The 25,620-nt window shown below is 42.1% G+C and overlaps 1 protein-coding gene across 21 annotated transcripts in view; it reads left to right on the forward strand.

Annotated features, from left to right (window-relative positions):
* GRIP1 (glutamate receptor interacting protein 1) overlaps positions 1-25,620 on the forward strand; it is a 658,304-nt gene that overhangs the window by 376,750 nt on the left and 255,934 nt on the right. For 4 of the 21 annotated variants that reach the window (XM_084877567.1, XM_084877569.1, XM_084877558.1 and 1 more), the window contains exon 1: positions 22,779-22,968. The exons of 15 other annotated variants lie outside the window; for them this stretch is intronic. In XM_084877567.1, coding sequence (XP_084733693.1) covers positions 22,914-22,968 — 55 coding nt within the window. In that variant the 5' untranslated portion in view covers positions 22,779-22,913. Of the gene's footprint in view, positions 1-22,778; positions 22,969-25,620 lie in introns of those variants that run through there. 2 more of the 21 variants (XM_084877565.1, XM_084877564.1) reach the window with 2 other exon arrangements.

A 25,620-nucleotide genomic window follows, 5' to 3' on the forward strand; every position in this document is an offset into this window, starting at 1 on the left:
TAAATAGGATGATGAATTAACCTGTATGTAAAAGAAACTTCCTTTTACCTACCACCCACTCCGTATTTAGCTTCTGAATAAGCAGTTAGTATGCATTGCATCTTGTTTCTTTTTTGCCTTGTTGAAATGACTTTTAATTGAGATTGTTTTTATTATGCTGCCTCTTATAGCCACTTCGTTATAACTCATTTTCTAGTAATGGAAAAATATACCTTCTCTGAAATATAATTTTCTTTGGGCTTGTAAAGTGCACAGAGCAAGCCATACACATGAACCTCGTCATAGAGCTTTTGCTGTCATTAAAAATGAGGATAAAAAATTACTCCTTGGAAAACAGAACTCCAGGTATTTAAACCATGAGAAAAAGCTGTCAGGAGAACAAAAGAAGTGAATTAGCACAAGAGATCCCAAATTAGGGGAGGAAAGTGTAACTCTGGAGCTCTATTCCATGAAAACATCATTGAATCACAGCGAAAAGAAGCATTTTATCTCTTTCTGATAGATTATCTGAGATTCGTGCCTTTGAAGAGTAAATGTAATGACCTTGGTGGTCTCCTTTTAATGGAATATCATGAATATAATAGAGCAAATATTTAAAGTTTAGCCCAGCTTAGTATAAAGCCTAGTGCAAATAGGTAACAATGGCAGAAATAATACCCATGCTGTGGGGACCTTTACTACCTTTTGCCATCATTTGCAACCCAGACTCTTCAAAACCGAATTGGAATTTGTGTTGCGTGACCAGTTCTATGATACTTAAATGTCTTGAGGTTTCTATTTTCGAATGACTACATTCACTGTAGTGTCAGCATTTATAAAGGCAATGTTTTTCAACTACTTGTACAGTTACAGTTCTAAAAAGAGATTGATGACCACTTAAGTAGGTGGAAATTGCAAAAGTAACAATGTAAAATGCTATGTGATGGGTTCTGTAAGAGGTTTCTATGAAATACAGCATTTAAGAGAATGTCAGGTTAATTCAAGGATGTTTAATTAATCAGCAGGTATTTATTGAATACCTACTGTGTGTCTAATGCTGTGATGTGTCTGTAACAGCCATTGCCCTCAAGGAGACCAGGCTAATATTTATTAAACAACTTGAAGTTAATTGTGTGCTAAACTCTGGGGCACTAGTCTCATTGTGGCTTCTTCAATGAGACTAGTGGATAATAGGAGGAACCCAGCGGAGGAAAGAGCAGTGAAGGCAGGAGTTGAAGAAACCTTCCTGTGACAGCCCGAAGAATATTCTCTATTTATGCTTATGTATATCTTGTATATTTTTCCAGAAGTATTCTATCAAATGTAAGTATAGTTGCTTATGGAGAAAGGATCTGGGGGAGAACTTGCTTTTTACTGTATTCACAATTAGATATTTGAGGTTTCTTACCTTGTGCAAATAGTGTAATTGATTGATCGATTTGAGAGAGAGAGAGAGAGAGAGAGAGAGAGAGAGAGAGAGAGAGAAACATTAATTTGTTGTTTAATTTATTTAGGCATTCATTGATTGATTTTTGTTTTGTGCCCTGACCCCTGACTGGAGATCCATCCCGAAACCTCAATACATCAGGATGATGCTCTAACCAATAAATGTGTGTCGTTATATAGCTAAAATTGTGTAGCCCAAGTAGTTACTCAATTGAAATGTGCCAGAGTAAGCAAGGGTCAAGAGGCAGCTATACAAAGGAAGAAGGGGTGAGTCATGGCAAGGAGACCAGGGAGACCATGTGGGCTCCGGGGTGGATCAGGGAGCAGCAGCAGAGGAGCGGGCCCTGCAGGTGTGCGAGAAAGGAGGAGAGTCTGTTTTAGTGAGCTGCACAGGCTTTGGAGTCAGATTGCTTAGATATCAGTTCCAACTCCATCATCTCCTCTCTGGTCTTTTTAGACTTACTCTCTCTGAACTTTAATTCCCTCTCTTGTCTAATAGGACTTACTGGTACTCACGAGGTTAATCTGGGGATGAACATGAAAATCAAGCATGTTGCATGATGGTCATAGCAGGACCTCAGGCAGCCTGTGGAGGATTCAGAATGGGTTGGAGAAAGTCAGCTTGGAGGCCAGAAGACTCCATAATAGTACAGAGGTTCCTAAGTTTTTGAATCCATCCTCTCTTGGTTCTTGAAATCCTCTGCTCTTGGTTATTTTAGTTCAAGCTCTGGGGTCCAACTTGAATATCCTCCTGCCTGACCTGATGTCTCTCCCTCTCTTCCATCCTCAAACCCAGTCTGTCTAAAACCAAGTCTGGCTATATCACACCCTGAGGAAGAGCCTTCAGTTCTTCCTGTAACCAGTGATGAACCCACTCCCCCGAACGCTACACAAGGCTCTCCCCAGGCTTGACCGTTCCCGCCTACCTTCCCAGTCTTGCGCCTTGCAATTCCCAGAACGAACTTGGGACTCCAGCAACACCCAACTCTGTGTTCTCCCAGCATGCATCATACCCTTCTTCAGATCCCTGCTTCACTCATGTTCTTCCCTCTGCCAGGAATATCTCCCTCTTCGCTCTTCCTCTCAATGCTTGACTCCTACTCACCCTTTGAAACTCCTCCCGGAGTTTCTCTCTGGTTTTCGGCATGCCCTGCCACAGCTGGGCGATGTCCTCCCTTCTGCTGCCACTACGCTACTCTGCGCACATTTCTAACAATTCTCGGCAGGAGGAGGGAAGCCTCTGCCCCTGGCTGCAGGACTCTTGCCCCACCTGCTCCCTCCCAGCAGGTGGACTGATGGATGGAGTTAGTTTGGAAACAAAGTTGAGCAGAGTCTCCTCAGCTCCTCCCTCCTCTCTTTGGAAGCCAGTTCTCCTTGACACCTTCATGCTTTACAGTCTGCAGACAAGGCCTCCTGCAGGGGCCATGGTTGTTCAGCTTTGCTATGGACATTGACAGTGTAAGTCCCTTTGCACCCTCACGCTAAGCCACATCCAGGTCAGCTCTGTCAGTTGTTAAGGGAGGTGGCTTTGCTTCTTTCTACCTGCCTGGCTCCATTGCATATCTCTCTTGTGTTTTTTGTTTGTTTTTTACGTTGGATGGGGGAAAATGTTAGTTTTTTAACTGCTCAAAGCTAACTAGTAGTAACTTACTACATTTTTGCATTGAAATCATCTGTATGTGTAAATATTTTAGAAACCATTATTCATATTCTTTTCTCTATTTAATTCTATACATTGAAGATTTTTTTCCCCTAGTTTTAGGATCCAAGTAAATCTAGATGTATGGTCCAGATCAATAATAAGCAGATCAATAAGCTTTTATTCTTATCTTACTTCCTTTTACTGAAGGGATCTCAATTTGCATTTGCCGATTAGAGCAATTTGTCTGTAATGTTGATGTGAGAAATGAAGTTTGGGTAGGGTCAGTACTTCCTACAAAGAGAATAATCCACTTAGAATACCTTCCAAATCATCGACTTTCATTTTCTTTCTACCTTTTCTTCTGGAACTTAGTTCAAACATCAGAGCTTTCAATGGACAGAGAAAGATGGATTTGTTTCACCTCTGACCCCACTCAGCCAGTGAGGCTGACAACACACTTCCCAGCCCCTGGCCGTGCAACCTAAAGTAAGGTCTTGAGTTTGTGATTGCCCCAGAACTGAGCCCCAAGTGAGTCTAAGGCTGAGGACCAGGTGGGTTGTTTTGTTGGCACTGTTCCCTACTGAGCACAACCAATATGCTGTTCTAGTTAAAGTATTTGAGATATTTTTTAAAAAAATGGTTTAAAGGTGTGACAGCTGTTTTCATAAGCAGCTTATAATAATGAAATTAATACCTGCAGTGGCTCTCTCCAAGGAACTTATTACCCTTCCCATATTCCTCCTAAATGAGGAAAAGGTTATTTTTCTGCTTCTTTTGATCCAAGAAAAGTAAGATATGGCCAAGGTAAATTTTGAAGTATGTTAGTAGAGAATGAAATTTAGTCTTTCTCTTCTTTCATTAAGAGTTTACTTTCTTATTTCTTGGTTAGTAATGTTCAAACCATTCCAATCTTTTATTAATTAAGTAGAGGCCTGGTGCATGAAATTCTTGCACTGGGAGGGGGTTCCCTCAGCCTGGCCTGCTCCTTCTCATAGTCCAGGAGCCCTCAGGGGATGTCCTACTGACGGCTTAGGTCCACTCGATCCCCTGTAGGTTGCATACAGGAGGCAGCTGGTCAGTGATTCTTTCTCATCATCGATGTTTCTATCTCTTTCTCTCTCCCTCTCCCTTCTTCTCTGAAATCAATAGCATATATATATATATATATATATATATATATATATATTTAAAAAGAATAAAATAAATTTTTTAAACTTTATTTTTTATTTAGGTATAGTCTACCTTTTTCTAACTTATATTCTTTCTAGTCTCTGACAATTATGACAATTGGAATAAAGAACCTGTAGCATGTCTTTTTTGTTACTCCATCCATAACAATGTTTAGATTAGCATTCTACTTTAGATTGGCATCTTCCTCACCAGAAAACAGGTTTCACCGTGACAAGGAGTATGTATGCAAAGTTAGTTTTCTGTAGATTGAGGAGCTGAATGGGTTGTGTGTCTTGCATTTCTTTATGTCCACTGGGTCAAGGGATATTCCTGAGACACGGAAGTAGCCAAAATTTGTAAAAAGCCCTATAGATGGGAAGTGTTGTGATGTGCTATCATCATAAGAAAATGAAGTTTTAAAATAAGAGCAACTTTGCCTTATTAGCTTCCACAAAATGCATTAAGCTAAAACATAATTTTATTTTCTCTTTACCTCCTCACTTAGTTCTTCCAGTTTTGTTAGAGTTTCGTTCCCATCTGCATGCTGTTTCTTCAGCCTGAAATATTTGCCTCCTCCTCCATGGACACACTCCTACTTATTCTTCAAGATCCAGCTCCAGTGCCTCCTGTTCTGTGAAACTGGCCCATGGTTTCTTGACTCCCTAACTTTTCTGTTCGCCTCACTGATTTGTTCCATCCTTTCTGCTTGTACAATGTTCTGTTAACAGTACCAGTATAACAGGTGTCAATTATTGTTACTTGTTTAAAGTGGTCCTGTGTATGCAAATTACATCGCAGAAAAGGCACTCAGAAAATGATATTTTCATTTCATTCTAACTTCTTTAGTAACCCTGTCCTCAAGAAAATCCTTAAAGCAAGGACCAATCATGCTCATGTAATACCTTTAGCACCCTACCCAGAGCTCAAAACATTTCGGTTAGACTAGTTACGGCACGGAGTGGCAGTCTGGGGTACAGCAGCCCACAGCCCTAGCAGAATATTGCAGATTTATGCCCATGATCAATCCCATTAGCAGTGGACATGGGTGAGAGCCAAGAGGAGGAGGAGAGCCAGCAGCTGACAAGGAGACAGGATCTCCTCCCCACGTGTGGCCCCACGCCCGTGCTGTGTGTGCCAGCCTTGGGCTAATCAGCCCGTTTTTAGAACAGGTGTTCTCTGTCCTGCCTGCAGCTGCTGAGAGCGGAGGGGAAGAGTTTGCCACCTGGTCAGGGTTTGTACAAACAGATGCTGTGAAGAAAGAGCTTGGGTTGCATACGATGTCAGCGGTCTAGAAGTGCTTTGAGCCAAGTGTCTTCCCTTCCAAGAGCAAGGCTTCTCTCCACAGATTCCTGACCCGATCTCCACCCCAAGGAGTCAGAGCCTGTTCCAGGAACCAGGTCAGGGCCGCTCCTGTTGAACATCTCACACACCGGCGCTGGGAGCCTGATGGTCTTCATGACCTGGTAGGGACAGGTGATTTGAAAGTGGGGCGAAAAAGGCCATTCCTTATTTTTTTAAAGTTGCCTTTCTTTGATGACATTAACACAACAGCAGTACCCAGGAAGAGGTATTAAATAAGAAAGAAAGTAGAAGGTGCCTCTTCGTCACGCCCTCAGCTTGGGGCTGCTTCCGCCCTCAGCTTCTGGGTGTCTCCCGGGCCGTGGGGAAGTGGTCACACAGGAGTCGGTATTGACCTACTAGGATGTGGAAGCATCTCATTCACAGCGATGACTGATGATGTTATACCTAGAAACTGGGATGGCAGTACACTGTGGTTGAGGGAGAACAATAGAGAACAGAAATAATAACAGTTAACAGCACTACCCATATAACCAACAATTAATCTTACTGTATATCAAGCACTGTGCTAAGTACTTTACATACAGTGTAATGTGATCCTTAACACTGTGTACCTTTATGATCGTCATTTACAGTTCAGGAAACCGATGCTAGTGGATAATGATAATATCCTATAAGTTACCGTGTGTTGGTACCGTGCCCATCTGCCAAGATCTTGTCAGAATCTTGATTTAAACCCCGATTTTTTATGGCTGCAAAACCAAAACTCCTTGGAGGAGCCTGAGTAAGGGGCATGTTCAATTTTTGCAGCCTCTCATTAAGTTTAAAAGTAGTTCAAAAGAGCAAGTTCTCTAAAAACTCAAGCAACAAAGGTGGTAAGCAGTGCGCTGAGCAGCCTCGCCCAGCTAACGGCCTCCTGTGGTGAGGGGCAGCCTGCCAGGGGGACAGCTCCCACCTGCTGGACCAGGCCCTGCAGCCCAGCACTGAGCCAGGGCCCCGCCCAGGGGCCTCAGTGTATTAAACATAAGGCAGATCTGTGGTTAGGTAGCACTTTTTGCCCAGCAGATGGCAGTAAAATATTTCTTTTTCTCTTCTTCCCCCCCCCCCCCTTTTTTTTTTTCTTAAGTGAACTTAAAATGTTATTTACATTTACCATTTATATTCAATGTTAGTTTCAGGTGTACAGCATAGTAGTTAGACCGTCATATACTTTACAAAGTGTACCCCCTGATATTTTCAGTACCCACATGGCACCACACATAGTTATTACAATATAATTGACTATATTCCATATGCTGTACTTTACATTCCTTTGACTATTTTGTAACTACCAATCTGTACTGTTCAACCCGTTCACTTCTTTCATCCAGGCCCCGCCCCCTACCCCTCTGGCAGCCATCAGACTGTTGTTCTGGAGTGCTAATGGGATGCCTCTTTCTGATGCTCACAGTGGGACTCCCCATAGCAGTGGCCCCAGCAATGAGGTGAGGAGGAACAGGGATAGAGTGGAGGGGTGTTTAGGAGATGAAATGAGATAGCAAGCTCCTATAATATTTTTATTTTAAAGAGGTAAAATTTGACTGAAACAAAATAAAACGTGAAATTTATCACCAATTCAAAGCACGGCCACATGCTAAGCACAGCCCTTCAGTGCTGGCCTCTGCAGAGCTGACCTTGTTTCAGTCATACTCTCCCTCGCAGCAGCGCGGCTATCCTCGTAAGCTAGGGAAGACTGAGGGCTCCTGGCACCATCTTGTTCATGAATAAACCCTTGAAGCTGGGACTGTTTCCGTAAGTGGGCTTTAGGGTCCACGATCCCCCGGAACGACTGCCATGTGCTGTGAACAAAAGCCTTTGTGTGCATTTTACTGGGGAGAGTTTCCAGCCATAAAAATACACGTTCTGTCTGAAGGCATCCGCCAAAGAGGTGTAAAATAATTTGAAGGCAGAGCGGCAAACACGTGCCTACAAAAGCCAGGCAGGTTACACGGTGCGTGAAATAAACCTGGTGGTAATGCGGGTGAGCTCATAATGTGCACCCCAAATATCAGAAGGAGCAGATTTTGGCCGGCCGCCTGTGAGTTGCCATGCAGAGTGTGGGCCCCGTGTGGGAGGACCCCTGGAGTTTTAAAGAGAAGCCACTCACCCATAATTATAAATGAGCTGCAGAAACTCCTGAGGTGTACAACCAATTCATAACATTTATTTTTTTTTAATATATTTTATTGATTTTTTTACAAAGAGGAAGAGAGAGGGATAGAGAGTTAGAAACATCGATGAGAGAGAATCATCAATCAGCTGCCTCTTGCACACCCCCCAGTGGGGATGTGCCTGCAACCAAGATATATGCCTTTGACTAGAATCGAGACCGGGACCTTTCAGTCTGCAGGCTGACGCTCTATCCACTGAGCCAAACCGGTTTCGGCAATTCATAACATTTATGAACAGCTCAGGCAAACGAACAAACCTACAGGTCCCTTGTGACCCAGTAGCTGCCGGGCTAAGACAGTGGCCTGCGACGAATACAAGGAGACCTGGTCCCCTTGGGGTGGGGAACCTCCCCCCACCCATGGGGGGAATACTAACACCACTGTTAGAACAACCCTCATGATAAGGGCTGACACTCCAGTACCTACTGTGTACCAAGGGCCATTCTAAATACTTTCCTTACAAGAACTCCTTTAATCATCTCAGCCACCAAGGGAGATAAGTTATTCCTGGTTTTGCAAACACTTATGTAGCATTTACTGTGTTTCAGGTTCTATTCTAGAGGCTCTGGGCACCCATTTAACTCATTTAATCCTTGGAACCATCTTCCGAGCAGCCAGGGAAACTGAGGCACCCAGGTGTTTAGTAACTTCCCCAACTCCATACCATAACCCCCTGGTTCCAGAGCCAGCACTCTTCACCAGGCTGCTGTTCTGACTGCCTTTGCCCTGGGTACCAGCCACTCTGCAAATATCTCACAGGCACATGGTGGCGCTTCTGACGGACTGCAGTCAGCCCCGGGTCTTCTGTGAACTCATCTCATTTTCATGCATCACCAGACATGCTTTATTCAATCTTCAGGTTTTGGGTTTTGTTTTGTTTTTTTTTTCATCTCCTCTGAAATGAGCAGATCATAAATCCTCTGCCAGATAAGATTTCCAAATAATAGTGATAGATGGCCTTCTCTTTTGTCTCTCGACAACTTTGGCCCCGACTGTCATCACAGCAATCCAAGGAGGTGCATTAGAGTAAGACAGCTGCATGAAAAAAAAATGAAAGCACCAGCCTCCTACTCCGCTCAAATTCCTGTTTCATCCGACCCTCCTCCAAAGAGTGAGGTGGCCTAACTGTTTACACAAATAAGCTCCTGACATAAGTGCGAAACTACAGTTGTAATGACAGAGCATTGAGGCAGGGACGTGGAAACCACGTCTGACGAGTGAGGATGGGATCACAACATGGGAGCCTGGGGTGACTTCTGAAGCGCGCTTGCTTACAGCTCTGTCTGTTGGTGCTGGTGCTGGTACCCAAGCCCCTCTGAGAGACTGATAATGGAAAACTGAAGGTGTGAGGGAGGGGGAACAGGGTGTGAATTTACTGCAGAGCTGTCACATGTCATGAATCATATCACACGGGCCTCTAACTTCCTACGTGGAAGATGCTCTTTGCTGAGAGGGAAAGGTAGAGTTGGCTGTTACTTTACAGCTGTGCATGTCCCGCAGCTCACCAGTTATGCCGCTTCCTGGAAGTTGGTGCCCATCCAATAGTATAGGATTCTGTAGATATTTCATCCTCTTGTGATGCCGCTTTGATTGATTAAGCTCTTGTCCCTCCATCCCCAAACACAGAGAGAGATCCCTGGGAGACATCTCTTCCTGGGGACTAGTTTTAATGTCAGTCCTTAAAGCAGTAGATAGGAAGCTTAAAGAAAAGTAGTTTTGGAATTTTAAAAATACTAGTAAAGAGAACTCTTTTATTGACCATTGAGACTCACAACCAAAATATGGACGAATTGGTGAGCAAGGACATTTTGAGGACATTGTAGAATTCCAGGCTGGATAACACCGCCAACCAGGGAAAACCATTCAGAGATCTATCTATACAGCAGCAAAGGGAAACGTTGAAGGCTCCAACTACCTTTTAAAAGCCTACATCTTTTATTAGTATTGTGTAAAAAATTGAAAGTAAACCTTTCTCCATTTTATTTTTAATTAAATGTTCTGGCTTTGTTCTTGTTTTATGGAAGGAAAATCTTTTCCCCATGTACCTCATTTGTGAAGCCGATTTTTTTGTTGGTCCTCAGGATATTTTTAAGAGCTCTCTGTGGCCAAACTGGTCTGGATATATTTGGAATCTGTTGGCTCTTGAAGTACTTTGGCTGCATTTTCTGAAGCCAGAGTATTTCTGAAACTTTCTAAGAAAACTCTTGAGAGACTGGGATCAGCCACTCAAAATGTGTGCTTGGGGAGAGGCAGAAGGAAGAAGGAAGCCACTGGGGGCATAAAGAGGACTCAGAAATGGGAAGATGGGCTCTAGACTTGACCTTGCTCACATAGCCAACATCTTCCAGATGGTCCTGCAGCATCCTGACCACCAGGTGACCTCACACCTGAGAGCCCAAGCCTATTCCAGAATGCTCTCTGCCAGATGCCTCAGCACCCACTCCCAGCTCTTGGTTAGTACAATGCTTCCTAACATGTCCCTTTATTCAGCTCTAGCACAGAAAAGGGACTAGGAAAGGAAAAGTCCGGAGGGAGTGGAGACCTCCTGCAAGAGAAAGCTGCAGCCAGGACTCCGAACCTAGGCTGAGGGGCCCCCATTAGTGCTGCTTCTGGGCTCCCACATCTCAGAGCTGCAACTCTTCTGGGATTCCTCCTTGGCCCTTTCTATCCCAATTTTTACTGACTGTTCACTTTGAAATAGCACATTGTTCTTCCAGTCTTTTCCTCTATGCCCCATTCTTTCATTCATGCAAGAAAACAATTGTTAAAGAGCCTAGTGTTCTCCAAGTTCTAGGCCCTGGGACCCCAAAAATGGAGAGTGTGCTTCCAAAAGCTTCCAGGCCTCTGAGGACTTGACCATTACTGTTCTAATGTGCAGTGGGCAAATAGGGGAAGGGACTCCCTCAGGTGCAAAAATGGGATAATAATAGCCTCTCGTACATAGGTTTATGTAAGGAGTCAATGACGCTTAGGCCAGCACTCAGGTCCATGTAAGTGCTACTAGCCATGTTGATGATGGTGATGATGACGACAACGACTGGAAAGATGACAACAGTCATCATGACCAATTGACCTAATGAAGCCCATGAGTTTTAGCCAGAACACAGGTTCTCCCAACCTTTTCTGGACTTTGGCTTGCCCTGTCCCAACACCCCTGGTTCCTTGGTGACTCTAGCTGTGTGTCTATTATTAGATACTCCGATAAGTCCTCTCATTGCTGTGAACACAGGCTTTGTCATAAGCCATAGAAGAACTTGAAGGGTCCCCTGCAAGTTCATCTTCCCTGTCCTGTGACAGGAAGCTGGACCAAGTCTTCTCCAGGCCACAGGCCATGGTTTGGCCCCGGGTCAGTTCAGCCAGCCCTCCTGAGCCCTGCACGCCCACTTCCCATCCTTTGCTGCCCTCTAATAGCTACTGGGCCCATTGAGCAGCCAGAACACAAAACCAGTGCTATTCTTACTGGATCTCAGGGGGCTAATGTAACTGGATCTTAAGAAGATGCCTGAGGAGAGAAAGAGACCCAATTTAGAATGTCCCTCTATACAGAGTTTTCTTTTGTCTCCTGGTTTCTGCACTCCCTTTATCATAGAGAGCCCTTGCCCCCTTTAGGCATTAATGGAGGGAAATAAAAGGAACACTTAGACTTTTTTTTCAGTCATTGATCAGTGAGTAAAAATGTTTGTTTTGCTAAACATCCCCAATGAGCCCTTTAATGTTATTTTTATGGGGAAAAATGAAAAATGATAGACACGATTTTTTCTTAAGTCAGAGAGAAGGGCCCTTCTGGGATGTGGTAATGAGCTTAGCAGGATATGGTTAGCTGAAACCTGTGAAATTTGATAAAACGAGAGAAGCACAGAAGGACCTTATTCTTTTTGTTTACTGAGTTTTTGCTGATATAATTATATTATAGGTAGTGAACTATGAACCTCCCAATATTTTTTCAGTACACACATGCACACGGTTGCACATATATGTACATATATATATATATATATATATATATATATATATATACTTGCACACATACATATATACAAATGTATATGTTTGAGTATTATTTTCATAAACTCCTATACTCTTGTAGGGCACTTTAAAATTGATGAAGTGCTGCCCTCTTCATTATCTCACTTGCTCACCACAGCAACCCTGTAAGATAAAGTGAATTCAGTATTGTAATGGAATGGATGATCTGTGAAGGATTTTAGAGATACCTCCTTATTTTACAGATCAAGAATCTGAAGCTTTGCCCTCACCAGTTTGGCTCAGTGGATAGAGCGTAACACTGTGGACTGAAGGGTCCCAGGTTCGATTCCAGTCAAGGGCATGTACCTTGGAGACAGGTACATCCCCATTAGAGGTGTGCAGAAGGCAGCTGATTGATGTTTCTCTCTCATCGATGTTTCTAACTCTCTATCCCTCCCTTCCTCTCTGTAAAAAAAAAAATCAATTTATATATATATATATATATATATATATATATATATATATATATATATAAATTGATTTTTATATATATATGAAGCTGAAGCTTAATATCCTTGATGAACATAGATGCTAAAATCTTCAACAAAATTCTGGAAAATCAGATTCAGCATTACATTAGAAAGATCATACACCATGACCAAGTGGGATTTATTCCAGGGAGGCAAGGATAGTATAATATCCACAAATCAATAAGTGTGATACATCACATAAACAAACTGAGAGATAAAAATCACAATCATATCAATCAATGTAAAAAAAGCATTTGACAAAATCCAACACCCTTTCTTAATAAAAACTCTCAGTAAAGTGGGAATAGAGGGATCATACCTCAATATAATAAAGGCCTTATATGACAAACCTACAGCCAACATCATACTCAGTAGGCAAAAAATAAACTCATTTCATCTAGGAACAGGAACAGGACAGCGATGCCTACTATCACCATTCCTATTCGATATAGTACTGGAAGTGCTTGCCATAGCTATCAGACAAGAAGAAGAAATAGAAGGCATCCACATTGGAAAAGAAGAAGTAAAACTTTCCTTGTTTGTAGATGACATGACACTATACATAGAAAACTCCATAGACTCCGTCAAAAAACTACTAGACCTAATTAATGAATTTGGCAATGTAGCAGGATACAAAATTAACACCCAGAAATCTGTGGCCTTTTTATACATCAATAATGAACTCACAGAAAGAGAAATGGGGGGGGGGGGGGAATCCCATTTACTATTGCACCAAAAAAATTGATACCGAGGAATAAACTTAATTAAGGATATAAAAGAACTCTACTCAGAAAACTTCAGGACATTGAAAAAAAGAGATGGAGGAAAACATAAACAAATGGAAGAACATACCATGTTTATGGATTGGTAGAGTCAACATCATTTAAATGTCCATACTACCCAAAGAAATCTACAGATTCAATTCAATCCCCATTAAAATACCAATGGCATATTTCAAAGATCTAGAACAAACTCTCCAAAAATTCATCTGAAATAAAAAAAAAAAAGACCCTGAATAGGCACAGCAATCCTGAGAAAGAAGAACAAAGTTGTAGGGATCACAATAACAGATATCAAGCTATATTACCAAGCCATGCTTCTCAAAACTGCCTGGTACTGGCACAAGAACTATAGACAAATGGAACAGAACAGAGAAACCAGAAATCGATCCAAGCCTTTCTGCTCAAGTAATATTTGACAAAAGAGGCAAGAGCATAAAATGGAGTCAAAACAGTCTCTTTAATAAATGATGCTGGGAAATTTAGACAGATACATGCAAACAAATGAGATTAGATCACCAACTTACAACATACACAAAAACAAACTCAAAATGGCTAAAGGACTTGAATGTAAGATGGGAAACCATAAAAATTTTACAAGACTCCATATGCAGCAAAATAGCAGACAATATCTTTACAGACACAGCTCCTAGGGCTTTGGAGACTAAGGAGAAAATAAACAAATGGGACTACATCAAAATATAAAGCTTCTGCAAGAGCAAAAGAAACCATCAACAAAACAAGAAAGCCCACTGCATGGGAGAATATATTTGCCAATGATATTTCTGATAAGAGCTTAATCTCCAAAATTTACTCAGAACTCATATAACTTAACAAAAGGAAAATAAAGGATACAATCAAAAAATGGTCAAAGGATGTAAATAGACATTTTTTGAAAGAGGACAACCAGAAGGCCGAAAGACATATGAAAACATGCTCAAAGTCACTAATCATCTGAGAGATGTAAATCAAAACAACGAAATACCATCTCACACTTGGCAGAATGGCTATCATCAACAAATCATCAAACGACAGGAACCCTCCTGCACTCCTGGTGGTAATGCAAACTGGTGCAGCCACTGTGGAAGACAGTATGGAGTTTCCTCAAAAAGTTAAAAATGGAACTCCCATTTGACCGAGTGATCCCATTCCTAGGACTATATCCCAAGAAACCAGAAACATCAATCGGAAAGGATCTATGCACCCCTATGTTCATAGCAGCACAATTTATAATAGCTAGGATTTGGAAACAGCCTACGTACCCATTAGCAGATGAGTGGACTAAAAAACCGTGGTACATCTACACAATGGAATACGATGCTGCTATAAAAAAGAAGGAACTTTAAACATTTGCAACAACATGGATGCAACTGGAGAGCATTATGCTAAGTGAAATAAGCCTGTTGAAGAAAGATAAATATCACATGATCTCACTCATATGTGGGATATAATGATTATAGTTTGATGAATAAGAATAGATCAATCTATAGACAATTTGGAGGGGGAGGCCTAGAGAGAAACCAAAGGACTTGTATTAGCATATTAGCATAACCAATGGACACAGACACTGGGGAGGTAGGAGCTTGCCCAGGATAGGAATGGCTGGGAGTGGGGGAGGGAGGCAATTGGAAAAAAGGAGACGTATGTAAAACTTTAGACAATTTTAAAAAAAAAGAATCTGAAGCTTAGAAAGAGTATTACTCAAAGCTCTTTTGATCCCAAGTGTCAGAAACCCAACTCAAAATGGATTAGCAAAAGGGGACAATGTTGACAAATATAACGGAAAAGTCCAGGGTTATAATGGTTTCAGGAATGGATGGATCCAGGTGTTCCAACATGTCTAGGAATCTGTCACTCTCCACCTCCTGACTCTCTTTGTCTTGGAATGGAATGGTTCAAGGCAGCTTCTCCCAAAATGGTAACAGGATGGCAGGTCCAGGCTCCCAACCTACCATTTCTGGTGGAATCAGTATCTGCTTTGCAGCAGTTCTAACAAAAATCCTGGGATTGCAGCTCATCAAGCCAGCTTGTATGATTGCCTGTGTCTGGACCAATCCATGTGGTTACAGGGTTTATATGCTCCACTTGGTCAGACCTAATGCCCACCAGGAGGAGCACTGGAAGGGGTGCCTTCCCTACCCACACACACGGACTGAGACCATGTCCTCAAAAGAAAATCAAGGTGCTATTAGTCTTTTATTACTAATTATTCAGGTATGTGTGTGTGGGGGTGATGCTGCATAGGCAGAGGCAACTTGCAAAAGTAGGGAAACATGGAGGAGATAAGAGATCAACCGAAGGACTTGTATACATGTATATAAGCATATCCAATGGTCGCAAAACTCTGGGGAGGGAGGGCATATATGGAAGTGGGGGGAGGGAGCAATAGTAAGATATGTACACATATAATACCTTAATAAAAATAATGAAGAAAAAAAAAAAGTTAGATGGCGTTTTGTGTAAAGCAGTTCCATGGTTGGTTGGTTGGAGTTCTGAGTTATGTGTGTCATGTTCTGAGTTGGAGCTTCCCTCACTGATAAACTTTTCCCACAAGGAGACTGGGTCCTTTGCACCTTTGCACCTGCAGGGCCCATTGTGGTTAAATGGCATAAAAGAGGTCACAGCCAATCTGTAACTAACTGCATCTGTTCTTCAGTCTGAGGCTTTCATCCTCTTAGGATGTCTTTCAGTTCTGCCATCCTATTTCCCACGTGCAGTTTTCCTTTATTGTGCTTTCTACCACCATATCAGTGTTATTTGATCAAAAAATTCTGAGGGATGGTGGCAATTGCCACTCAATTGTATGTGTTTTTCAGCATTGCTTGAAGAAGTGCAGTTTGTCCACTCAATGTATTACATAAAACAATTATATCAAGACTTACTTTTCCCTCATTTTATTTAAATTCTTTAGGTTTTTATTTGTCTATAGAATACTTTAAAATATTGTCAATTCAACTTTATTTAAGTAAGTAAGGTGTCTTAGAATGGAGGAAGCTGTGCTATTGTAATAGGTTTTTTTTAAAATATATTTTTATTGATTTAAGAAAGGAAGGGAGAGGGGAGGAAGATAGAAACATCAGTGATGAGAGAAAATCATTGATTGGCTGCTCCCTGCATTCCCCACACGGGGGATGGAGCCCACAATCCGGGCATATGCCCTGACTAGGAATCAAACGTGACCTCTTGGCTCATAGGTCAATGCTCAACTACTGAGCCACGCCAGTTGGGCTAGTTGCTTGTGTTCTTGCTATGGAAAGCTTAACTCCTATATCCACAAAACAAAAGCTGTCAACATAGCAGCTGGAATGGCAACAAGGTCAGGTTGGAGGTTAACTGTTGTAGTACAAAGTCCTGTTGAAGATGGAGTTAGTTTTTTTGCTGGTGGGTTAAAGGATATAGTATGTTTAAAAACAGACCCATGGGCTATGTAGAAATACATTAAATCCTTGAAGGGCTAAAAATATGCATGATAGATCAGGATGAGTGTATGGGCTATCGGGATCAGTGTGTAATTGGCTACTTTCGTCAAGGGCCAAGCCAAAGAGAGAATTTCTTTTAATTTTTGCATCTTTTTCTTTTCCTTTGTTGCTCTTGCTGCCTCTGACTTCCATGAAGAACTAGCTGGGCTGTGCGTTTCTTCATATTATTTGGAGAACAACAGGGTCCCTATGAATCATCTTGTCAGAAGCACCAGGAATAAATCTGAGGTGTGCTCTGGAGATGAGGTCACATGGCACATTCTCTCTCTCTCTCTCTCTCTCTCTCTCTCTCTCTCTCTCTCTCTCTCTCTCTCTCTCTCTTCTCTCTCTTCTCTCTCTCTCTCTCTCTCTCTCTCTCTCTCTCTCTCTCTCTCTCTCTCTCTCTCTTTCTCTCCCCCCCCCTCCTTTAGACAGGCAGTCTTTAAAAGACATTATTTGGAAGAATTTGCTCTTAAAGTGACAGAGCTTCATTTTTAAAATAGTAATTTGCTAACTTCATTTTTTGCAGATCTTTATGAAGGTGGTCCACTGGAAGGAAAACCCCAACATTTATTTACTCAACAACAACAAAAATATTGTACTAGGTGTAGTCCTAGGCAGTGAAAAAATAGTCAAAAGATCTTGCCCTCATTAAATAAAACATGTTCCAGGCATTGGGGGAAGGCAAAAAATAAACAATTGAAATAGAGAATGTGGTGAGTGAGCCAGGGAAAAGTAAAGCAGAAAAAGGCAATGGGATGGGTGTGGTGGAGAAAGAATGGGGAAAGGGCCACTTCATCCGGCACTTTTTAGAAACCTCATTTCTTCCCTGGATCTAACCTGCTTTCTGCGCACTCACCACCTGTCCTTATGGCTGGGCTCAGGGATGAGTTTGTTTTTTGCCTTCTCAGTGGCACAGACCCCTGGATGTACCCTGGGGTATAGAAAATTAACATTCTCTTAACTCATCTTTAGTCTGTTCTTCTACAGTTAGTCTTTTCATTTTAGTAACTATAAAATCTTTCCTATTGTTTTGCCCACTTTTCTTAATTCTTCAAGTAACATACTTACCTGCAAATCATTTATCATAAGTATTTGATATAACTTGGGGTTGAATGTACATAAAATAATCATGATATTATTTGTATGAAAAACCCTTTAATTTAGCTCTAAAAAGAACAAAAGTTGACTTACATTAAAATTTGAAGAATAATGCTGCCCCTATAGAACTACTCAGATATTGATAAGAACATTTCTTTTTTTTTTTTAAGTATTGGCCACTGATTCTGGAATGAGTTAGCCAGTATACCCAGCCTGGGGCCCTGTGCCCCAGTGCCTCCAACAAATAAATAAATGTTTGTAAGACAAAACCCCTGCATGCAATGACCAGGCAGGTTCAAACTAGGATGCTGAGGGTCAGAGTGGGAATATTGATAGGGATTTTACATGTAGACCTGAAAGGAATGAACTGTCGAGGAAGAGAGTGACGTCATTGAGTTCATGCAGGAGGAGCAGCCATCCGGTTGGGCATAAAATGAGGAGCTGGAATAAACAGATTTGGTTTGAGGCTAGTTTGAGAAGGTCAGGAAGGGTGCCAACAAATGTGGGAATCGAGGATCCGCGGAGGTGCTTTGAAATGAGAGCAAAAGTTGGGCTGAAGGTCGAGATTTGGGAGACAAAGCGGGGAGGTGATCGCTAGAGCTCTGGGAGCAGATAAAATGCTCTGGAAGGAGGCCAAGCTGCGGGGACAGAGCTTGGGGGAATTCCATCATTGAGGAGCAGGAGAAAAGAGAGGCAAGAAAGCAGAAACAAGACTCAGGAGGTTGGGGGGGGGGGGGTAGTACCACTTCGTGCCACTGCAATCATGGAAGGCTTTATAGAAAGTGATGATTTCAATTGTTACTCCCAACCCCCCCTTCAGAGTCTGGGCTCTGCAGTCAAATGCCAGATTATACGATTTTGTTCCATACCCAATACATAGGGACTAGTGAAACCTTTTGCAATTCGCTGTTTTAGGCATCGTACACAAGTTACTCAGTTTAATTGTTAAAATAAGCCTGGAAATGATTTTCATCATTTTGTAAAAGAAGAACAGAGATGTTAACAAACTTGCTCAAGGTCACAAAGCCACTTAACAATAAAAACAGGGTTCAAAGGCAATCAATTGGATGCTAAAGCCTGGACTTTTGGCCATGACGCCATCTTTTCCCTACATAACGCTTCAGTATATGGCTGAATTTCACGGGGGCTTTTAAGGGGATGGTTTCTGCTTCCTGTTGCACTGCATTTCTTTTCTACATTCGCTTACATTTCCCACTGGCTGCTCTTGTCTGGGAAATGTCTGAGGTCCTTACCTGTGGGATTATTCCTGGCTTTCTCATGTGAAGGGAAGGCCACCTCCTTCCCTGGGCACTGTGAAGCGCATTAGAGCCCCAACTGGATAAGCCGGTAACACGTGGTGTGTGCACCCTTTTCAGCCACAGCACACCAGAGGCCCAGCGCCTCTAAGTGCTTTTTAATCACCCTAGATTTGCAAGAGTATGTCCTAATGACACTTCCTATAGGGCATCATTACATCTACAAAAATGTTTTCTCATAAAATATTTGTAGAAAATGCCTAATCAATCCTGTCTTGGGCAATTACACCCAATCTCCACACCCTGGGAGCCTCAGTTAGGGAATTAGGTCTTGCTTTTCCTGCTTCTCATAGGCGTCCTCGGCTGCAGCTTGGCAGGGGCAGGTTCTGTCGGGAGCCTGATCCTTAGGTGTGGGCTCACAGTGACACACCCCATGAATGAAGGGGCAGACGAGGGCCACACGGATTATAGTATCTGAGGCTCATCGTTGCTTTCAGCATCTTTGAAAAGGAAACTAAACACAACTGATTATTATAAGCTGAGAATTAAGTCAATGAAATTGTCCATAAAAAGTTGTAAAGGAGTGCTGGGCACATTTATAAGACCTCCATGAACATTGTACTCTAAAATACCCCAAAGCCCCGGCTGGTATGGCTCAGCTGGTTGGAGCCTCATCCGTACATCAAAAGGTCTTGGGTTCGATGCCCAGTCAGGGCACATACATAAATTGCAGCTTCTATCTCCAGTGGGGGCACATACGGTAGGCAGCCAATCCATGTTTCTCTGTCTCACATTAATGGTTCTCTTTCTCTCTCCTTCTCCTTCTCTCTCTCCTTTTCCCTCTCCTTCTCCGTTGCTTTTTCTCTAAAATCAATGGAAACATATCCTCAGGGGAGAAGGATTAAAAATAAATAAATACAATACCCCAAAGACCTGGGCTATGCCTAACTGTTATTAACTATGACCCATTGTGTGTGAAGGTGCTTTGTAACTCTCTAAGTTCTCTATAGATATAGTGTACTTGCATTGTATCTTAGGAAAACTAATATTTTAAAGAAACCCTGAAATAAGGAGGATCATCTTAACAGAATAATTAGCCCTGAATTCAGCAAGTTATGTTTTCATATATTGTTTTTGTTGTTGTTGTTGTTGTTGTTTTAAAGAGGAACAAACCTCATAAACTAGCTTTTCTCCAGATCACTTTGGAGCTTAACCAGACAAATATGTTGTGCCATGTTGACAGCTTGATATCTCCCTGGTCTCCACTCGGTGACTCTCACAGAGCATGTTGGAATGCTGAGTTATCTACATAGCAGAGCCACCACACTTAACACGGTTGATGACAGGATCCCTAACACACCTGCTTACAGCAACTTGGTGGCTGAGAAATGAAGGTCACTCTGCCCGCTGGTGGCTTATGTTTGACTGTGCTCCAGGTGCCGGGGCCACTTGGGACCTTTGTCCTGCAGGTGAGTAATTTTTGAGATAGAAAACCATGCACATCTGGAGGGCATTGTGCCAGCACTGGAGTTCAGGATCTGAGGCTGGGCTCGAATTAGGTGGAGGGCGGAGGAAGGTCTGAGGGCAAGAACTGAGCAGGGAATTGTTCCCAGGGAAATCTGTGAGGACTAGTAAAGTAAAAAAAATGGAGGATGGTGGGAACACAGGGCAGATTCCTCTGTTTCCTGGAAAAGGGTTACTTCAGGACGGCTCTATTTCCATAAGACTCCTGGAGCTGAGCCGGAGCTGGCTAATAGGATGGATATGGATTGGCAGCCACATTATCCAAAGAGAAAAAAATAATCCCTTAAATTGACTCCCCAGAAACCTTTCAAAGGGCTCCAGGAAGAGTTTTTCCCCTTGCCAGTAAAATGGGACATTTGAGTCATTCTGAAGATCTTAGGACCAGCGGACAATCCTTACAGAAATTGAGCCTGAGTGTCTAGTCAGATGGGAAATATGTGATCATTTTAGCCTAAAGGAAGAAGCAAATTAGATCTGAATAGGCATAATAGCAGAGGGGCAAGAGATTCCTGCATGATTTTGAGTTTTATTTGAAAAGACATTATTATAATGGGCTGGAGTGGTGATGTTCCATGGGCAAGATTTTACTAATGCTATTTGACAGCTGCATATTCTGAGTGCCTGGTTTTAAAAGCAAGATGTTAAATTGGGGGAAGGATCTTTTAAAGAGCTAACTATAAATGTTTATCTCACTTTAGCTAATAACCCAATTCTCTAGCACTGAGGTACATTTTCTTTTAGGGCAAAAAAAATATCAAGGGGGCTAAAGTATTATATTATCAGGGATGAAAATGGGATGGGTTGAAATTCAAAACAAATTAAGGCTAATTGGAGCAATTATAAAAATTTGATTCTGCAATACAATCCATTTAATTTACTTTCCTGTTGATCAGTGGTGGCTGCCTGCTTTAGCTAGACCATCTTAGTGAGGGGATTCTGTTCTTTCCAAAAACCTTTGAAGTAGATGTGCATGCTACTCAGCTTCCCGCCTTCCCCCATCCCCCTCACATACATATAGGAGTCATTTTTTTTTTTTTACCCAGAATAGAATACATGTGCATTTCAATATCAGTGGATTGAAATTGTTTGGCTTAATGTGGAATTTATGAATGGAAAGGAGAAAGACCTATCACTAAATTTGGAACATTGGACATTATTTTAGAAACCAGCTTGAAAGGTTTTTGTGCAGTCTCAGAGTAGAGGATAAGACTGTGTGAATAATTCATCTAGTCCTAGAAATATTAATCAAATAATTTGGACAGTGATAAATAGCTTTTCATTTGGACTAATTGATTTGTTTTTTAAGTTCCTTACCAATTGTATTTTTTTGTTTGCTTGTTTTCTGAATGTTTGTGTTAACTCTTGTGGGAGATCCTTGGGTTGTGATGAAAATTCCATGCCAAATGTTGGTATTAACTGTGGAGTGAGTCGGCTGGTGCTGGCAGAAGGAGAAATGAGCTCCGCCTTCCTGTCGGTCTGTGAATGGATTGTGAAGGGTTTGTTAATTTGCTCTTTACTCCACTGGAGCAGATACTCACAGATATTTGCTGTGTCGCAAGGCTTTTATTTGCATCATGCGAAGAACGGTTTGGGGAGGGGGGGTGCTATTTGGGAAATAGAATCATAAGGTACATTAAAAATAGAAATACTTGGCCTTGTTTGCTTGTTAAAAACAGTCTTGACTGTGCTGCTTTCCAGCCAAGTCCTGTTTTGGAAAGGGTGATTAGGGGGGCCGGGACTCCTTTTGCCCCCTGGTCTGCCTGCCGGAGCCCCTTCCCTCATCCTTTCTTGCATTTCACCTCTAAACCTAGCCGGCCTTGACCCTCATAGGTGTGTCAAATACCACAGACGCCTGCCTGCCTTTCTACACTATCATAAGGCTGCTTCCCCAAGAGACATAAAACTATTATTCTCCACTGCATCCCCAAACCCAAAGATAATCTGCATCCTTCCTTTGCCTTTCTTTCTTTCTTTCTTTCTTTCTTTCTTTCTTTCTTTCTTTCTTTCTTTCTTTCTTTCTTCTTTCTTCTTCTTTTTTTTGTTTGTTATTAAAAGAACATGGTATAGAATACACACATTTGTTCCTAAAGTCAGAGGGCAAGCGTTTCACTTGCATTTCCATTTAAGTGAGACACATGCAGCTCTGGGGACAGAAGGGGGTGGGGACGGCTGAACTGCCAGGAATGCAGAGCCCTTTGACTAAAACGGGTGGTGGTGCTTAGTGCTTAGATTTATGGAATGGCTCCTCTCCCCGCATCGTCCCTGCTTCCTACAATTTGGTGCTTTGTTGCTATCGAAACAGCCTTACTTTCTGAGCCATCGTGATGGTGCAGGGGGAGGGGGCTGTGGCGGGCAGGGGTGGCGGTAGTAGTGAATGACACAGCTCCGCCAGATGACAGCGGACCTCTGCATCAGCCAGGAGGAATTAGGCTCTGTCCCTCCCCACGGGGACCACCTTTCTCCCGGTATGTGCGCGAGGAGCTGGTAGGCTGCCACTGCAGCCAGCGGAGCAGAGCCCCGAGTGCACTTGGCCACAGACAGCAGGGAGCAAGAATGATAGCTGTCTCTTTCAAATGCCGCTGTCAGATTCTGAGGCGACTTACTAAAGGTACCGTGATTCTCTCTTCCTCTTCACTCCCCGGGTTTGTTGCAGTGGCCTGTCAGCACAGTTTAACGGGTTTTTACTTTCAGATATGACCGTCTTTTCAGTTATACTGTCAGGCAACAAAGAACTCAGGGAAATATGTATAGATGTATATGTGCAGGTGACTCGGCATGGCTTTCCCCCTCACAGCCTGGTGGTGTGCCTGCTGAAATCATGAGCCAGCTTGTGTGTGTGTGTGTGTGTGTGTGTGTGTGTGTGTGTGCTTTCTTTTCCCTTAATGACTTTATTCTGTCTTGAAAAGAAAATCTGTCTGGGTCCAGGACTGAAGTTATGATGGGGAAACCATCCTTTTGCTTGCCAATTCACCGGTCAAGAAGCATCCAGAGTGTGTTTCTGTCTTCCTCTCCCGGACACACTGACTGAAATGCCATCGGCAGCCAGGGGACCCGCACAGCCGGGGAAGCCACAGAATCATTGTTTATCCCGTTAATGTCCAACATCCCGTGACCTCTTTCTCAGGACAGCATTAATTTTTTTTTAATTTTAGAATTGCACGTTCATAAATGTAGGTAATTTTGAAATGCTTCGGTCCCGGGTGGGATTCGAACTTTATTCAAAAGTAAAAATTGTTGCTCCGTGTCTCATCATCAAATAGGGCTGGCTTGAGATGATCTCTCTTACAACTCTAAAATATTAAGTCGGTCTCTAATATGGAAAATGTGTTTTACTTTGAAATCACTCCATGACATCTCATTTACTCTGCATGCATTCCATCCCAAAGTTAGTGAATGGTGGCTTTTAAAAGCTAGCCTTAGGTATGGGTAGATATGTGAGTCCTCTTGTCTTATTATTATTATTTTTTTCTTAGGTAGAATTTTCTTTAGAGAGAATTATTTTTTAAAAAAACAACAACTTTACTCTGGATAAAAGTGTGAAGCTGAAAATGCCCTCCCCCCCCTTTTTTTAACCTGTACCATACGGCACTGTTGAGTAATTAATGGGTGTAATTATGCTCTAGAAGCTCTGAACCTATAAATATGTTAATGGATGCTATTTCTATCAGTTTAGCTCGACACATCAGAATGCTTTGATCACCAGCAGTGCAGCTAAAAATGCAATTAATATTTTATTTGGCAGAAGAATGAGCACAAAGCATATAGTGAGAAACAGATCAGTAACAGGAAAGAGAATAGATACTATAGCCCAACTGACCTCATGCATTTGCAAGTTGTTTGGACAGCAGAGCAAGTCCTTCCTGAGGTTCTTTGGGGGGAATACAGGAAAAACAGTCCATTTTAAACTAAGCTGTTAGTGTGAGGTAGTAGATACTGTTTTGGCTTTATCCACTGCAATGGATACAAACGTGTAATTTCTGTTTATGAATTGCTATGGAAAGTCTATTCTTTAGGTGGTGGTTTTTGCTAAGACTTTAAAAGCTCTCTTATTTAAAAAAGTTCTTCTCTTATCTGATTTTAGCATTTACTTAGCTTGATGCTGAGAAGTTGATGCTTGTCTTACATTGTAATCATGAAACAATCAGTATTTTCTATTTGGGTATATCGGAAATTCTTTTCTAAACCATACATACTAAATCCCAAGTGAAACCAAGCAATTTTTAGTTCTTACAAATATTTTAAAGTTTTTTCTAGTTTTCTAAATCTTATGGAAGCATCTATCTCATGCTGCGAATAGAGATTTAAGTGTTTACTGAGATAGTAGTTAAAGATCTAAATCAGCCCTGACCCTTGTGGCTAGGTTAGTTGTAGCATATCTGTTGTGGGTTCAATTCCCAGGCAGGGCACATGCCCAGGTTGCAGACCCCATCCCCAATTGGGGGCGCATATGGGAGGCAACTGATACTGATCCATGTTTCTTCTCTCTCTCTCTCTCTCTCTCTCTCTCTCTCTCTCTCTCTCTCTCTCTCTCTCTCTCTCTCTTCCCCCTCCTCCCTCCCTTCCTCTCTCACTCCCTCCCTCACTCCCTCTCTAAAATCAATTTCAAAAATTTTTTAAAATCTATATCAATGAAGTAAGTATTGATACCTTCTTCATAGTTGGTATTTCACTTTTCCCTCCAATATTTTTATATCTGCTCTTTTTTATTTGGTATTTAGCTGAAGACTTCCAGTTGATGACTAAAATAAAATCTCTCTCCCTGGCCAGTGTGCCTCAGTGGTCTCCATCAAGGGCATGTACCTGGATTGCAGGTTCAATCTCTGGCCTGGTGTGGCACTGGGGGCAATTGGGAGGTGACCATTAGAGTGTCTCGCTCATATTGATATATTTCTCTCCCTCCCACCTTTCCTCCCTTCCTCCCTCCCTCCCTTCTACTTTCTCTGAAAATCATTGGAACAAATACCCTTTAGTGAGAATTAACAACAACAAAAAACATCTCTATGAATCAACTTGCTATCATTTGGCTCCTCTGCATGCTTGACTGGATGTTCAAATGTTGGCCAGGAATGTGCCGGAGTAATGGAACACCAACCTTGTCATCCCCTGTTCAGCAAAGTTCAGGTTCCACCAGAGCTACTTGTTCTGAAATGGATGTATGAGTTCCAGCACCTCACCTCTACCTGGGGTGCTATTTTTCTTAGGCTGTAATTGTATGCAATTACAACCTTAAATGCCCCGTCTTTTTCAGGGTAGTATAGTG

This window comes from Pipistrellus hanaki (genome assembly GCF_964339955.1).
Source record: "Pipistrellus hanaki genome assembly, chromosome: 3".
Taxonomy (NCBI): Eukaryota; Metazoa; Chordata; class Mammalia; order Chiroptera; family Vespertilionidae; genus Pipistrellus; species Pipistrellus hanaki.